This window comes from Hibiscus syriacus, unplaced genomic scaffold (assembly GCF_006381635.1).
Source record: "Hibiscus syriacus cultivar Baekdansim isolate YM2019G1 unplaced genomic scaffold, ASM638163v2 tig00112402_pilon, whole genome shotgun sequence".
NCBI classification, from domain to species: Eukaryota; Viridiplantae; Streptophyta; class Magnoliopsida; order Malvales; family Malvaceae; genus Hibiscus; species Hibiscus syriacus.
Genome location: NW_024063323.1, coordinates 2,411,823 through 2,430,249, shown reverse-complemented (window position 1 = coordinate 2,430,249; position 18,427 = coordinate 2,411,823). Strand labels below are relative to the sequence as shown.

Here is an 18,427-nt window from a genome sequence, read left to right as displayed (position 1 = left end):
AGAATGGATAGAAGGGAATGAAATGTTGACCAATTTCCGGGGGGGGGGGGGGGGGAATTTCAAGCACCTAACGAAAATAACTACTTATTTTTCAAATAATCCTAATAATAATAACTAAAACCTAACTTCAATCTCAATAAGAATTTCTTCTGCAATTGTTCAGAGTTCACACAAAGTAAAGAAATATGTTGAAACGGTACACCTTTCTGGTGGAAAAGACCCACTCTAATGAATAATTGCTACAAAGAGCATGATGGGATTTTTCAAAAAAAATGTATCATGTATAAATACAAAGTTGCGTTTATTACCTTAGTTATTATTAGTTTCCTTTTTTCCCCGGACCCGAATTAACATCTGGAAGATTTCTACGATACTGCTGAGATGTCAACCTTCTCTCCAGCGGCGATTTCCGTTTGCTTACAACAAACCTATTCACCCCTTTCCTCATTGGCATTATAGATGGGAAATCCTCGTCGGGGATCTGGCTGAGCTCTGAAATGTCCTTTATCTGAGCAACACGGCGAAACCACCGCTCAGCTTTGGCCTCTTCCGACATGTCCAGAGGATCTGGTTCCTTCACCGCTGAACCTTCCAAACTCTTTCCACTCCAACTACTCCGAACATTCTGATGCCCGGACTGTGGGGTTGAACTTCCAGGAAAATCGGTCACCTGTTTCCTACTGGCATTAGTACTTGTTCGGGGTTTGAGAGAACTTGGTTTTGAATATCCACTAGTCTGTTCCGGATAAGCTGCGTCTCTCCTCGTCTCACTTGAGTTTCCTCCAGAAGGTTTCAAGGTCCAGCTTTGCATCTGTTGATTTTGCGTTGACTGCATATCATCTGTAACAGACATCTCGGATAACTTATGTGAAGGCTGCCCTGGTGTCACAGAGTTGAAGTTTCTCCAGCTGCTTTTGCACTAGAATCTGTTCCATTTGTCTGCAGTTTATCCTTCTTAGCAAAGTAGTCAGGTGGGAAGGGGACAAAGGGAACATAATTGGTATTGCTAGCTTGCTCGGTTGCCACAAGTCTCTTGTAAGTCGGAGAAGTCAAAGAACGGTCTTTCTTTCTGCTAACAACAAATTTATTCTCTCCTTTGCGCATAGGCATGATTTTGGGGAAGTCCTTACCAGGAATTGCAGTGGCAAGATCGGTAACATTGTGGAGCTCCGCAACCTTCTTAAACCATCCCTCAGATTGTTCAGCTTGGTCTACCTCTTCATCGAGGTTTTCTTTCTCCGAATGTTGCTGAGTTCCTAGAGACCTCAGCAAATCCTCACTCCCAGAAACAGCATCCACTTGTCCAACTGCATTTGAAACATCAGTGTTGTGTTCATTCGATACATCTTTTCGACTATCCTGCATCTCCAAATTTTCAGATTTCTTCGCAAACATATCCGCTGGTAATGGCACAAATGGAACGTTATTAGACTTGGCTACTCTAGGATGACCGTCCTGAATTGTAGTAGAAACAGGAGCATTCTCTGCTCCAGTATTGATGCTAGCATCATTAGATGGACGACCAAGAATCTCATCTAAACTCCGATTAACTTGGGCATCCAGGGTCTTATTTACTTCCCCAGTCTGAAAATTGTTACGACCAGGAATGCCATCATTATCCATGTTTCTACGGTACTGAGCATCAGCCAACCTCCTCTCCAGAGGTGATTTCCTTGTACTCACAACGAATCTATTAACACCTCTCCTCAAAGGCATGATTTCTGGGAAATCTTCATCTGCTATGGCAGAGCTCATATCGGTACAGTCGAGCTGAGAAACCTTACTAAACCATCGTCGCGCCTTCTCTTCATTGGCAGCTAAGCGCCTATCAAGATCAGCCTTATTTGAAGAAGTCTGATTGCTGTATGCTAAAGCCGGCCTAGAGTACGCATTACCAACTGAGATCTGTCCTGGACGTTTGCAAGCACACCTCAAGCATACTGTATTCCTCCCATAATTAAAGAAATTACATCTGTAACAAAAAATTAAAAACATTAAAATTACAATATTAATTCCCAAAAAGAAAAGAGAGAAAAAAGCAATGCTCACTGGGGACACTCCCACTCTCCACCAGTCAATTGCCGCTTGGGCCGTTCTTCCTCGCACTCGAGGCATTTCACATTTCTTGCAAAGTTCATAAAATTACATCTGCACAAAGAATAAAACATTATGCCTCCATAACTCTTTAGCGCCAATCAATCACAGGTAACATGGAGCACATGCGATAGGCAACCCTCGTTTACGAATACATATAGTAACTGATATCCTTGATAACGTTATCCATACAAAGTATTCCAATTCAGGATTGGATCTAATCAGACGGACACAGTTCTTTCAAAACAAAAGGCACCCACTAGGTATAGTCTCTGCTAATTATTTCATTAAGAAAAGATTTCTACAGACGTATTGGTCGTGAAGTTCCAAGAATGCACATATGCTCGGTGCTTGTACAGAAGAGTAGAAAGTATAAAATCCTTGGCTTCTCTGACGATTACAAAAAAGGGATATAACACTAGACTACCTATGCAGATGATAAAAAAATGGAGACCTACCTCGGGCAAATCCAGTCACCTCTTTTCATTTCAATATTTGGCCCAAAAGACCTTGCCATTTGTCCATTTTGCTCATGTTCGGAATAGTTTGAAACTGGAAGACTGTCACTCAGTTTTGCCAACTCGCCCAGCAAATGACGGACAGAAGATTCAACAAGATCTGTGTTGTAGAGACTGGTTCTATCCAACGAAGAGGTAACATTGCTTGCATAACTCAATAAAAACCTCATTAAATCAACCGTGTTCGCTTTATCGACATCTGCAACCTAAAAACTGAAAAACATTCAGAAACATAGAACATACTAGTTTCAAGGGTATGGATTCAACAGCATCAGTGATAGAAAAAGAAGGGACTTCATTTTTACTTTATCTCGAAAAGAACATATACAACCACACAAGATTCATACATATAAACACTTATTGGAGGCCGTACGACGCAAGAATCATCCTATAGGAACCATTTCACATACAAATTAGAATACAAGGTTAACGGACTAAACCCCTTAATTTCTAACATAGAATCAACAATAAGCAACAACCAAAACCCTATACTTTTTTATACTTCGGTTTAAAAGGAAGTTTGAATAACAAGAGTTTTTGTGAAGAGCCCCTGTTCTGTACTACTCGTGTTAGGGGTGAACAAAACTCAACTGGACTCAAAAAAAAAAAATACTCGACTCATTTTAATTTCAAGTCATAATTTCATAAACTCAACTCGAAAAAATTTCAAATTTGAGTCAAGTAATAAATTAGAACTCGAATAACTCAAAATTTTTCAGTAATTAGTGGTTTAATTTTCAAATTTGAGTCGAGTCACTCAACTTTGTACCAGATATGTATATCACATGTGAAATATATATATATATATATATATTGCTCATGGTTATAGAAAACTGTTTAAATTAAAATCAATTAGTACCACAATATGATAAATATTTATAATTAAAGTTAAACAGAAGGTCGAACAATTCCACTCAAATTTTATAAACTTGTCCAAACTCAAATAAAATTAGAGTTACAAAATAAGACTCAACTCAACCCTATAAGTAGTTTCAATTGCCCTTCTAGCACCCGTATATATACTCTTAAACAAAATAAACGATACTTACATTGCATTCACCGCTATTTAGGAACACCGTCAACCTCCTTGCGGACTCCTCCTCATCCTTGAACAAAAAAGGCTTCCCGTTTTGCACCACCACCTCAATCTCCTTCCTCGAAAGCAATCTGATCATAAACCCCAATGCAAAACGAGGGGAAAACACTTAAAAATGAAGAAATCGACATGATGTAAGCAAAATTTTAATTTGAACTTCCATTATTGGTACCTTAGAAGGTCCGTTTTATCACGCGCGAAAGCCAAGCAGGCATTCAACACAACTAGAAACTCTTCTGGCAACTGGGAAGCATCCGCCGCAAGCTCATTGGAGGTATGATGGGAATTGAAGTAGCCTGCGGCCGATATGTTGTTAAGAAGAGCGGAGAATTCGGGCCATGAAAGATTGGGTGGAGCCAATAAGGAGGAATTGGCGAAATTTGAGGAGGCGGTTTGGGCGTGGAAATGGCGTGGTGAAGGTCTGGGAAGAAACAAGAACGAGTCTTTTTTGGTTTCAATGATGGGTAGCAAAGGGCGGAGTGGCGTAAAATGATGTTGACGGAAGAAGGATAGCCGCATGCGGTGACGGGTGAGGCGGAGGAGGGAGGAGAAGGGACGGCGTTGATGGAGGAGGATAGGGGAAGGAGGAGAAAGGATCATTAGGAGCCTACCGCTGCTGCCCATATTTTGTATTCTTTTATTATACACAAGTTGGCATTATGGATAGAAATGTTGATAGAAAATACGGAAGTGGTGGCGGCGAGCCGAGTACAGCGGAAGTGGGTGGTGGGGCAAAACCCTAGAAACCTATAATACGGTGTTTGGTAGTGGATGAAGGAGAGGGTATTATCTTCTGGAATCCGGGCTTCTGGCTATGAAGCAAATACTAAAAAGATTTTTTGGTCTTGGATAAACTACTGCATTAATCATTTATCTTTATTTATTTATATGCTATTATTTATTAATTTAGAAATTTTAAACTTTGATCACTTATTGGTATATTATCGATTCGATTTATTAAATTTTAATAAGTTACATGTGAAAAACTGTTTCTTCAATTAATATTTAAATCATTGTCACTTGTCATATTTTTACGATGATAACCTCATTTTGCAACCTTTGATTAGAGAAAACTATTTAAGATAAATTACATACTTGATCACCTAATTATGACGAGATTTTAATTTAATCAGTGATTTTTAGTTTTATCAATCAAGCTATTTAATTATTCAAGTGATGTCAATCAAATCACTTATTATTATTTAACGGATGAACTGACATGGAAGTTAATAAAATTAATATAATTACACATTTAAACATTTAATCATTAGTACGTATATATTGTATCAATTTGTCTTAATTTTAATTTAATTCAATAAATTTAATCATCTAATCAAATAATGATCATATGATTGAAACTGAAATAACTAATCAAGAAATGTGTTGGAAGGAGAAATATAATCCAAGATTGGTTGATATTGTTACATGAATTCAACTTCTAAATATCATCTCTAAGCAATTACAATCACTTTCATATCAATTTCAATTTCTCTAAGCAATTACAATCACTTTCATATCAAATTCAATTTCCTAACATGGTCGAACCTAATCTAATCATTTCCCATTGTTTTTCACCACTTCACAAGCATGACAATGAATCAACATCATAACCGACCTTATAAATAAAAACCTAATATCCCCTTCATCCATCCAATTCAAGAATTCAATGTTTCAAACATGGAAAACATGAACAAATGGTACCAAATGATATAAAAGTTCATGTAGAATAATTTTTTGTTTCATTGTTTCATCCTAATAGTTTGGCTTGAAAATCAAAAATAAAATTTTTCCTTACCTTGTAGGATCCTCACGATATGGAGGATAAAGAAGATCTTTCATGAAATTTCTATAAAAAAATTGTCATTTGTCCTTAATAAAATTAAAATGAATTAAAATTTTATTTTAATGTCAAATGACCGTTTTACCTTATAATCTCATGTTTATTACCAAGTCACAAGTCAATTTTGTTCATTCAAAGATCAAAGATGAACCAACAAATTAATAACTTCCAATTTTGCCCTTGTACATTTCCAAAATTACAATATTTTCATTTTTATACAATGGTTTATATTTAACATGGAAATATCAATTTAAATCCAATGATCCATATTAAATCCTACCATTTTAAGTTATGGAAATGAAATTATTAACCTTGCCTTACCATCCTTCAAAATATCTCAAAATTTTGATTTGATCTGATTATATGATTTTTTTTCTAACATTATCGATTTGCAACTTTTAATACAAACTCAGTAAGAAAAATCTGAACAACATGAAAATGTTATTCTTGGGGGTAAACTATTCATTTATGGGCCAAAATACATACTTTTAAAAATTACACTTTGGTCCTTAAACTTTTCCCAATTTACACTTTGACTACAAACTTTCAATTTTTTTCATTTTGGTCACTAGTCAAAATTTGGGATATTACAGTTTGTGAGTAGTTCAATATAAAGCATCATAATTTGACCACTTACTGCCGAAGATGAGTGGCACAGTAGAAGTAGCTAATAAGAACATTAAGAACCTTCTAGAAAATATGGTTGAAACGACAAAAATTGGCATGAAAAATTATTGTTTTCCTTATTTACTTATTGAACTCATGTGAGAACTTTAACCGGGTAATGTCATTTTCTTTAGTCTACGGAATGGAAGCTATTCTACCCATTGAGGTAAAAATTCCCTCACTTTGAGTTTTGTTAGAGGTTAAGCTAGATGAGGCAGATGGAGGCAAGCTAGATATGACGAAATGAATCTGATTAAAGAAAAGAGATTGAAAGCTATATGTCATGGTCAGATGTACCAAAAATGTATGATTTAGGCAAATGACAATAAAGTTCATCCATGGGAGTTTCATAAGGGATATCTAGTACTCGAAAGGATCCTACCATTCAAAAAGATTTCCAAGGGAAATGGATGTCAAACTGGTTGGGACCTTATGTTGTAAGGAAGGCATTTTTGGAGGAGCTTTAATTCTTACCAACATGGAAGAAACATGAATTATGTTGAGTTAATCGATCGACGAAATAGCCAAGAGGGGGTGAATTGACAATTAAAATTTTGGTGGAAGTTTTTGCAAAAAATAGAAAATAATTGCACATCGATTTAGAGTGGTTCGACTTTCTCAACCAAAGTCTACGTCGACTACCTTAGCTATCCACACTAAGGATTCTCAACAAATTCACTAGTTTGTTCTTTCTTTTGAGGACAAAGAGTAACCTTACAATTCCCTCAAGAATTATACCCTAAATTATTGAAAACACTCTCCCAAAGAAAAGAATACAAATTTCGCAAACTTACAGAAAACCTCACAAGACAATATGTTTGCACAATTCTAGAACAAAGAAAGAACATTAAAAAAATAATATAATTGAGTACAAAGGGTATTCTTTGAAAGCAAAATGAATATTGAATGGAAAATAAGCTTGAAAATGCTCAAACGATAAGTTCAAGGCTTTCTCTTTGATTCTCTCATAATTGTTGTTGATCAATGGCTCCTAAGCTTGTTTAAATACACCTTGGATCACTTATGAACGTTGGGGATCATTGGTAAAGTCAATAGAGTTGTTATTGTGTAATTCTCATTTAAAAATCAGTTAGGAGCGTAGGTGCATCGGTACACTCTCAAGGGTGCATCGGTACACTATGTGTAAATTTCAAATATTTCGACCGTTAGTTGACCTAGTGCATCGGTACACTTGGGGTGCATCGGTACCGATACACTAATTACATTCGATGTTTCAAAATAGCCATAAGTGCATCGATGCATTATCTGTGCATCGGTACATAAAACGCTTTCGATGTTTCAATAAAATCAAGAGTGTATCGATGCATGGTTGTGCATCAGTACATAAAAAGCATTCGAATTAGGGTGTGCATCGATACATCAAGGAGTGCATCTGTACATCCCTTTATAAACTTGATTTTTGGCTCGATTTTGGTTTGAAATACTTTGCAAATATTGTTTCAAAAATATTTTAAGTTTAAAACACAATTTTTACATTTTAGTAAGGATTGAATTGATCTTTGAAAAACTTAGAGTAATATTTTGATATTCGAATAATTTAATCGAATATATTTAAAAATGATTATAAATCTTAAAATTCAATAACACTTAATTTGTTATATCGAAACATCAAAATGTTTTCAACAATCTCCCCCTTTTTGATATAACAAAATATTTGAGTAATTTTAAGATTTTCTTGCAAAATCATTTTTGATATCAATTTTGTCAATTTTGAAAATGTGAAAATTACTCCTGCTTTTGTTAAATCAAAAAGACTCTAAAAACGATTTTAAACAAGATTTTGTAAAAATATAGCCAATTGATTTAAAAGTTAAAGCTTAAGCTTCTAAGATCACAATCAAGAGAAAGGTTAGCCATTAGTTCCATAATTCAATATTCATAAATAATGTGAGATGGTAAATTGGTCATATTAATCTAAAATGTAAAATGATGCAAAAAATAATAAACCATTATAAATTAATCAAACCAAAACCAAATATATATAAGCATTCAAGTTCAAACCAAATATCAAATTCAAACATTCAAACATCCAAAATATATCAATCCAAAAACATCCAAAATGTTTTAACAATATGTCTTATGCTCAATCCAAGAAAACTAAGCAAGGCAATGTCTAATAATCCATATGTGGATCGGGAGGACGAAAATGTGCTCGCATCTCGAGTGTAAGCGCATTTATTCGTTCGTTTATAGCTTCATTGTTTGCGCGCATCTCCCACAGAATTTCCAATTGTTGAGCCCCCATAGTGGTTAAATGGGATTCTATGGATGCAAACCTTAGATCAAATAACTCTAAATATGTTCGAAAGTATGGAGGCATATGATCCTCTTGTTGTGCTGGCTCATCCTCGGGTACGTGTTCGTCAATATCGCGCATAAGAGCTTTAAGCTCTGGATCATCATCTGCTGCCTGCCGGAGGAGCTCGTGAAGAACTAGCTCCCAGTGTTTTCTCGATGGATTGAACCCATTGATCCTTGTCCACAGACCATCCCGAGTTATTTAAGGATATGAGATTTATTTGGTTCTAGAGAGGGATGAGAATATCAAGCAAAACCTTAAGCCTGAGTTTGATAAACAAATTACTAATGAGACATCCGTAAACTAAAGTTTCGACATTTTTGGATGGGATAATGTTTACGGTATCTACTAATTCACCGAAAATGATCTGTGGCAAATTTATTTTCTTTTTATGTTGGATACAATGTATCCACCATAAATCTAAGACTCTAAGGGAGGAGTACCTACCTACGGATGGTCTAAACCACCAAGAGATGATCAAGTGAAGGAATCGCTCGTGATGAGTTCTTAAGGTACTTACACTAGCCTTAGCTTTATAGGGAGTAGCCACAATCTCTCTTTCATTATCTAGACCCGTGTTATCTAACCCAAAGGTGGAATCGATTGTTCCTGTGTCAGTATAAAGGATTTGAACTAAAAGATAAGATTGAATCCCTATGGTTTCAGTTTGATGCTCGTTTTGGACATAGACCATATTGGAGTAGAAAATGTGAACTAATTGGTGATAAACAATGGGCTGGAGTTTAAACAATTTATCAAATTTCCAAGAATGGAGGATAGGAAGATATTCAAAGTTCATATCGACCATTGCTTGAATAGAGGGGATACATTCTTCCCGGATTTTGTATGTCTGGAAAGAATTCATGTACCTATAGTAGAGGTCTTCTCGACGACGACCAGGTTGGTTAAAGCAAGAATTAAGAATAGTCATTTCTGGATCATTCGTATTTGGATTAGGATTGGGAGGTGGAATAGGAGGTCAGTTTTGAGGTTGGTTTGAAGACCAACTAGAGGATAACCTAGCACGTTTAGACATGGTTAAAGGTCGGAATGGATAAAGTTACCTGAAAATTTGAAACACATGTATGCAATATAATCAATCCCAAAACTCAATACGAGTCTTCAATATTTCAAGGTTCTCCAAAATAATCCTAATGGGAAAATTTGAAAGATTATTTTTTAAAACAATTTTTGAAAATCAATATGTAATTTTCAAAATATAATTAAATCAAACAAATCAAATTTTAAAATCAAAACAATAATTTTTGAAAAACATTTCTTATTTCAAATTTAAAAAAAATCAAAATTGCGTGTTTTTGATTAAATTAGTTGTAAAATCTACTTTAAAAACATCATATAATCAATTCCATATATAAAGTTCAACCTATAACTAATTAAAACTAGTCCTAAGTTTAAAATTAATAAAATAGTAGTTTTTAGAAAAATACCTTGAAGATTTTTGGATTTGAGAGGAAAATGATGATTTATGCACGAATTTGTTGATTCCAACAGGTTTAGAAGTTGAAGAACAGTTGGATTCTGACTTAAAATCGTTGATTTAAAGTAATGAGGAGAGTAGAGAGTGAGAGAGAGGGAACGACAGCAAGAGTGTTTGGGTTTGGTTTTGAGAAAATGAAGAATTTTAGGGATTATATGCCTAAAACCTGACGAGTGTATCGATACATTGCAGAGTGTATCGATGCACATTCAAGGAATGCATCGGTGCACCTTCATAGTGTATCGATGCATATTCAAGGAATGCATCGGTACACTTTCATAGTGTATCGATGCACTTTGCACAAAAATGTCAAAAATTTGTTTTAAACACTTATAATGCTAAATTAATTAGCTGTAGTGGTATTGGCCACTCATAGATCAAAAGTTAATTATGTTCTATCAATCAAATCTATCTTTAAAATTTATTTGAACATATAATTAATTTTCACTAAGAGTCATAAACTCCCCCTAACTCTTAGCAAAGAATGTAATCAAAAATATTATTTTTATAAGCATTTTTCATTTCTAATTAAAAGTGCTAAAATTATTTTAAACACTAAATGAAGATAGGTCAGTTAAACCTAATTCTCTCCTAAGTGTCCAAAAGCTTTCTTTATTTAAAGGTTTTGTAAAAATATCCGCTAATTGATGCAAAGTATCAACATATTCTTGAACTATATCTCATTTTGTGACATGATCTCTAATGAAATGATGTCTAATTTCAATGTGCTTAGTTCTAGAGTGTTGGATGGGATTTTTAGTGAGACAAATAACACTAGTATTGTCACACTTGATAGGTATGGTACTAACTTCAATTCCATAATCTAATTGTTGTTGTTTCATCCATAAAACTTGTGCACAACAACTACAGGCTGAAATGTATTCTGCTTCAGTGGTAGATAATGCAACACAATTTTGCTTCTTTGAAAACCATGAAATCAGCATATTTCCTAGGAATTGGCAAGTAACGAAGGTGCTTTTCCTATCTATTTTGCATCCTCCATAATTCGCATCAAAGAAGGCATGCAAGCTAAACCTAGAGTCTTTAGGATACCAAAGTCCTAAACTATGAGTATCCTTAAGGTATCTAAATATTCTCTTAACAGCTAGTAAATGTGATTCCTTAGGGCATGATTGAAATAGCACATAAGCAAACACTAAACATAATGTCCAGTCTACTTGCGGTTAGATAAAGCAATGAGCCAATCATGGATCTATATAATTTAATATCTATACATTTACCTCCATCGTCTTTTTCAAGATTTGTAAAAGAGCTCATTGGAGTGGCATGAGATTTCCCATTTTCCAATCCAAATTTCTTGAGCATATCCTTGAGGTACTTTGCTTGATTGATGAAGATGCCATCTTTTCTTTACTTGATTTGGAGTCCTAAGAAATATAAGAGCTCCCCCATCATGCTCATCTCGAATTCACCTTGCATTAGCTTTGAAAATTCTTGGCAAAGAACATCATTAGTAGAACCAAATATTATATCATCAACATAAATTTGCAGTACTAATAAATCTTTACCTTTTCTCTTTAAAAATAATGTAGTGTCAACTTTCCCTTTTGAAAAACCTTTTTTAATTAAAAATTTGACAATCTTTCATACCAAGCTCTAGGAGTTTGTTTTAAACCATAAAGTGCTTTTGTCAATTTAAAAACATGATTTGGAAATTTTGAATCTTCAAAACCAGGAGGTTGTTCCACATACACTTCTTCTTTTATAAATCCATTTAAAATGCACTTTTAACATCCATTTGATATAATTTAAATTCATTGAAACATGCAAATGCTAATAACATTCTAATTGCTTCCATCCTAGCTACGGGAGCATATGTTTCATCATAGTCTATGCCTTCTTCTTGAGTATACCCTTGAGCAACAAGTCTAGCCTTGTTCCTCATTATGTTACCATTTTCATCAAGTGTATTCCTAAATACCCATCTAGTACCTACAGTAGATTTATTATTAGGCCTTTCAACTAATGTCCATACTTTACTTCTCTCAAATTGATTTAACTCTTTTTTCATAGCCATAATCCAATTTTCATCATCTAATGCTTCTTTGATATTCTTAGGCTCTATGTATGAAATAAATGCAATATAACTACATATATTTCTAAGAGAAGATCGAGTTGTTACCCCTTTGGATGAATCACCTATAATCTCACCATCATTGACATAGTTGTACTCTCTTGGTTAAGAGATTTCCCTTTCTTCAATGGTTGGATTCTCTAGAACATCATGAGTTTCCTCATCTTTCACTTCTTCCTTTGATGATGATTTTCTAATGTCATGTCTAACATCATGTGTATTTACAATACCTACATCATCATTCACACAAGAATCCTTCCTCGTAAAGAGATTATCATCGAAAACAACATGTATAGACTCTTCTACCACTAAAGTTCTTTTATTAAATACTCGATAACCTTTAGAATTTAAGGAATAACCCAAAAAAATTCCTTCATCACTTTTAGCATCAATTTGCCAAGATTTTCTTTACCGTTGTTTAAAAAAAACATTTACATCCAAATGGATGAAAATAGCTAATGTTAGGCTTTTTTATTTTTGAAAAGTTCATATGGAGTTTTCTTCAAAATAGGCCTAATCATTACACGAATAATAACATAACAAGTGGTATTTGTGGCTTCCGCCCAAAAATATTTTGGCAAATTGTTTTCACAAAGCATGGTTCTAGCCATTTCTTCTAAAGTTCTATTTTTTCTCTCAACAAGTCCATTGTGTTGATGGGTTCTAGGTGCTGAAAAATTTTGGCTAATACCATTAGAATTACGAAATTCAGTAAATCCAAGATTTTCAAAATTCAGTGCCATGATCACTCCTAATACTAGTTATGGAGTAACCATTATCATTTTGGATTACTTTTGAAAACGTGATGAATTTTTCTAGTGCTTCATCTTTAGTACTTAAGAATAGAACCCAAGTATATCTAGAATAGTCATCTACCAAGACAAATGCATATTGTTTTCCACCCAAGCTAGTAGTTCTAGTTGGCTCAAAAAGATCTATATGGATCAATTGTAATACTCTACTAGTTGATACATCATTAATGGACTTAAATGAAGATCTTTGATGTTTTCCTTTAGCACAAGCATCGCAGATTTTATCTTTATCAAATTTTAACTTTGGCAACCCTCTTACTAAATCTCCTTGAATTAGTTTTTGTAAAACACTCATACTAGTATGTCCTAGTCTCCTATGCCATAACCAACTATCATGTTCATCCTTAGCAACTAGGCATAAATTAGTCATATTAATAGAATCTAAATGCACCATGTAAATGTTTTATATTCTATGACCAACAAGCATAATCTGATTAGATGCAATGTCAATAACTTTACAACCATTAGTTTCAAACAAGACATTGTATCCTTTATCACATAATTAACTAATACACAATAGATTATGATTTAACCCACTCACATATAAAACATTTTTAATTTGTATGGAAGAGGTATTACCTATAGTACCTATACCTTTTATATGGCCTTTTGAATTATCACCAAAAGCCACCTCTCATCCATTTGTGTCGTTTAACTCTATAAACTGACTTTTTTCTCCGGTCATGTGTCTTGAGCATCCACTATCAAGGTACCATGAATTTGAACATGTATTTTAAGCCTTATAGCAATGCTCTTTTTCCCAAACATAGTTTAATTTTTGATTTTTGGTACCCAAATTCTTTTGGGTCCATATTCATTAGTTCCTAAAATCCTTGTCCCCTTGGGTATCCATTTGTGTAGGATATCCTTATCTTTAGTAGTGATGAGTTCTTTAGGAACCCATACACTTATAATGATTTTACCATTAGAGGTTCTTTGGGGACCTCTATGATTATAGTTTTTAAAACTTTTTCTAACAAAGCTGGATTTTAAACTTTCTCCATTTTCAAATCGTTTTGTTCCAACTTTATTGAAAGAAGCTTTAAGATCATCAATTTCTTTTTTATGATCGTCATTGACTTTTAAAAGTAAATTATGCAAATCATAATTTTTCTTTTCAAAATCATTGATTTTGATTTGTAATTCATTAATTTTACTTTCAAGATCATTGTTGGTCTTGGACATGAGATTATTTTCTTTTTTCAATTTTGAAATATCTTTCTTGTATTTTAAAAATAATTTCTCATAATCCGAAGCTAACCCAGTATATTCCTCTACTAACTCATCAAAAGAATAAACTTCAAAGTTAGATGAGTTAGGAGTTACCTGAGAGCTTTCCACGATGCCCGTTAAGCACAAGTTTGCTACTTCTTGTTCCTCTTCATCGGATTGTTCATCATCGCTCTATGTAGCCACGTGAGGTTGGGATTTTCCTACGATTGACCCTTCTTCTTTAATTGTGGGCAATCGTATTTGATATGCCCCAACTTTTTGTACTTGTAGCAAATGATAGGGTCATTCTCCTTTGATTCAGTTTTGAAGCCTTCATTTCTTTTAAATTTTATTCCTCTGTTAGGCTTCATTAATTTTCTGAATCATTTTACAAATAATGTCATTTCTTTGTCATCTTCATCTTCATCCGAATCACTCTCATCTTTTGTTAATTTGAGAGCAACTCCAATGTTTTTCTTTACCTCGTTCTTATTCTCGAGGTCTACCTCATCTTGAAGCATCATTTCATGCGTGAGAACAGAACCAATGAGTTCATCGAGAGTTAGAGACTTTAGATTTTTATCTTCGATGATCACCGTCTTCATTGATTGCCAAGCTTTAGGAAGAGAATAAATTAACTTCCTGAGAAGCTTCTCGTTTGGAATGATCTCTCCATATAACTTGAGACCATTGATAATCGTGGAAAATATATCTGTCATAGCTTTTATATCTTTATCTGGTTTCATCCTGAAATTTTCATAGCTATGAGTTAGAAGACTAATTTTAGATTCTTTTACCTCGTCTGTGCCTTCATGAGTGACTTGTAGTTTATCCCATATCTCCTTTTCAGTTGTACAAGATGAAACTCTTCCGTATTCATCTGGTCTAAGAGCACGAAATATAATATGGATAGCCTTTGAGTTGAGCTGGAACATTCTTGTCTCTTTTTCACTCCATAATCTTGAATGAGTGGAAGGTATGGTGTATCCGTCTTCCACGATATTTCAAGCTCCCATGTCACTTGCTTGAATGAAGTACCTCATTTTATTCTTTCAATAAGCATAATTAGCTCCATTTAAGAAAGGAGGCTTGTTGGCGGGCATTGAATTAAGACCAAAGTCAAAGTTTGAAGTGGAGGCCATTGATGACTTGAATATCGATATAACTCTTCCCAAATTAACTCAAGTGGCAATTAAACCTTCAAATGAGTGAGGCTCTGATACCAATTGTTGAGTTAATCGATCGACAAAATAACCAAGAGGGGGTAAATTGAAATTAAAATTTTGGTAGAAGCTTTTGCAGAAAATAGAAAATAATTGCACATCGATTTAGAGTGGTTCGAATTTCTCAACCAAAGTCTATGTCCACTACCTTAGCTATCCAAACTAAGGATTTTCCAAAAAAAATCACTAATTTGTTCTTTCTTTTGAGGACAAAGAGTAACCTTACAACTCCCTCAAGAATTATACACCAAATTCTTGAAAACACTCTCTCCCAAAGAGAAGAATACAAATTTCACAAACATACAGAAAAACCTCACAAGGCAATATGTTTGCAATTTTCTATAACAAAGAAAGAACATTAAAAAATAATACAATTGAGTACAAAATGTGTTCTTGAAAGCAAAATGAAAATTGAATGGAAAATAAGCTTGAAAATGCTCAAACAATAAGTTCAAGGCTTTTTCTTTGATTCTCTCACAATTGTTGTTGATCAATGGCTCCTAAGCTTGTCTAAATACACCTCGGATCCCTTCAAAACGTTAGGGATCATTGGTGAAGTCAATAGAGCCGTTATTGTGTAATTATCATTTAAAAATCAGTTAGGAGCGTAGGTGCATCGGTACACTATGTGTAAATTTCAAATATTTTGACCGTTAGTTGACCTAGTGCATCGACACACTTGGGGTGCATCGGTACACTAATTACATTCGATGTTTCAAAATAGCCAGAAGTGTATCAATGCATTATCTGTGCATCGATACTTAAAATGCTTTCGATTTTTCAATAAAATCAAGTGTGCATCGATGCATGGTTGTGCATCGGTACAAAAAAAAAGCATTCAAATTAGGGTGTGCATCGATACATCAAGGAGTGCATCAGTACATCCCTTTATAAACTTGATTTTTGGCTCGATTTTGGTTTGAAATACTTTGTAAAATTTGTTTCAAAAATATTTTAAGTTTAAAACACAATTTTTACACTTTAGTAATGATTGAAATTGATCTTTGAAAAACTTGGAGTAATATTTTGATATTCGAATAATTTAATCAAATATATTTAAAAATGATTATAAAATCTTAAAATTCAATAACACTTAATTTGTTATATCGAAACATCAAAATGTTTTCAACAAATTTCCTAATCTAGTGAACTTTAATGTTGTCAAGAAATAATTTGTCGGAAAGAATAATAAAAAAAGAAAAAAAAAAGAAAGAGAAAAGTGAAAACCCGAAAGGGCCCTTTGAGAATAAAATTTTGAAACACATGAGGCGAAAACCCAAAAAGGGCTATTTAGGTATAAAAGAAGATGTAAAAAACAATGAAATGAAATACAAAAGGAGACAAAAATGGGGTTCAAGATGAAAATAAAAAATGAGAGTTTTGATACCAAATTAGGTCTCAAGTTGAAAACCCAAAAAATGTGGTTTAAATTTTGATAGAATTTGGGATTTGTGCACAGTGGAAGTCCTAAATTGATATGGAATAGACAATTAATTCTTGAATTTGAAGATTGTGAAGATGAAAAGGCTTATAGTTTAAATGAAAACATCTTATGGACATCAAATTTAGGACTTATGATTGAAAAGGTCCTAATTAAAAAAACATAGGTTAGATTTAATTTAGATGAGATTTAATACAAGTTTTATGGAGATTTGGTAGTCTAGAGGGAACTTCACACCCTTATGCATTCTCAAAATTCTCGAGATCCCCTTGATAGAAGCTACGTTTGAGCCAATTCAAAGGCGTCCTTACTCTTGATATCTGGGAGGTCCCACTTGGTTTTCTTATATTTCTTTCAGTCAAAAGTTTGACATATATTTACCCAAATTCTCTTCATATTTATATAAATAAAATGAGACATTTCTCTTGTTAGCATTCTTCTATAAGTATCTTACATTGAAATTAAATATATGTAGTTTATTGTACAAAAGGTTTTGAAAAGTGCAAGTGTTATGAAGCTAACAATTCTTTTAGCATGGAACCTACACGTTGAATGGATCAAAGAGATTAAAATTTAAAGAGCTAGTAAAAAGAGATTATCATCCCTATTTACAAAGGAAAGGAAAACAATCTCATTGGTCGAGATTATGAGTCAGGATGAACCATCAATAGTGTTTTTTTCTCGAGACTAGATAAATTGTAAGGCGATTAACAAACAAAAGACCTTCTTCGAAGATTAAAAAAGCTAGAAGATTACACTGTTGCACACATTTTCGACATAAATAGGGGCATGACATTCATGAAATGCATGATAACAATGCAGTTGAGTATTTACAAATGCTTTAAGAAAAGCTGAAGATAGGTGATAACGAAACATCAAAATGAGAGTAACTATTTCAAAACTTCCAAGATGGAGGTGTTCAAAAAGTCTCTAGATTCAAAGAAAATTTTGATATTTAATGGTCTTGACATGAATTCATGCAAGAGAAATGATTTTTAAAGATTTCTTCAGTAACTTAGTTCTACGTATGTGACATTTCATATTCTAGAAACACATTAACAAGTTGTAGTTATTTATTTACGGATCTAGTCTTTCCTAAAGAATAGTGGAACAGATCCATTTTTCCAAGATTTGATCTTCTTGGAGAGCAGCAAAGCAAATCAACTATGGTTTAATTCTCCCCTGAAGAGCAATGAAATAAATTAAATTTTCTAGATCTCATCTCTATAAAGAGTAGCAGAGAATATCTCCCATCAATCACGACTTGGCATCCTTTGAAGAAAAGAGTAGGATTGTACCTTGTTCATGACATGGCATGTAATATCCCACACATCGGGCCAGTGACCATAGTGAAAGAATTTAAAATTTGGTGGGTTTAATTGAGTAAATTGAAAAGTGTAAGGAATGATTTAGGAAATTGTGTTTAAGACTAATTATTAAGAATAGAAGAATGGAGGGACAATTTGGTCTTTTTGAAGGAATGAATTTAATATTCATTTAAATTGAGATATTTATTCAAAATCAATAGGAGAAAAAGGGGAAAGCTAGAAAAGATTGTGTTCTCTTCTTCTTCTCATCATTCCCCCGTGTTCCCCATAGCAAATGTAAGGTT

The 18,427-nt window shown here is 33.7% G+C and overlaps 1 protein-coding gene across 1 annotated transcript; it reads right to left on the bottom strand.

The window, feature by feature from the left end:
• Nucleotides 1-226: 226 nt before the first annotated feature.
• On the bottom strand, nt 227-4,487 carry LOC120179158 (zinc finger protein VAR3, chloroplastic-like). The gene is given in 6 exon segments (XM_039184838.1): nt 227-891; nt 894-1,972; nt 2,050-2,148; nt 2,553-2,818; nt 3,662-3,779; nt 3,881-4,487. Coding segments are annotated over 6 exon segments (2,586 nt in total). The 5' UTR covers nt 4,333-4,487; the 3' UTR covers nt 227-319.
• Nucleotides 4,488-18,427: the final 13,940 nt, after the last annotated feature.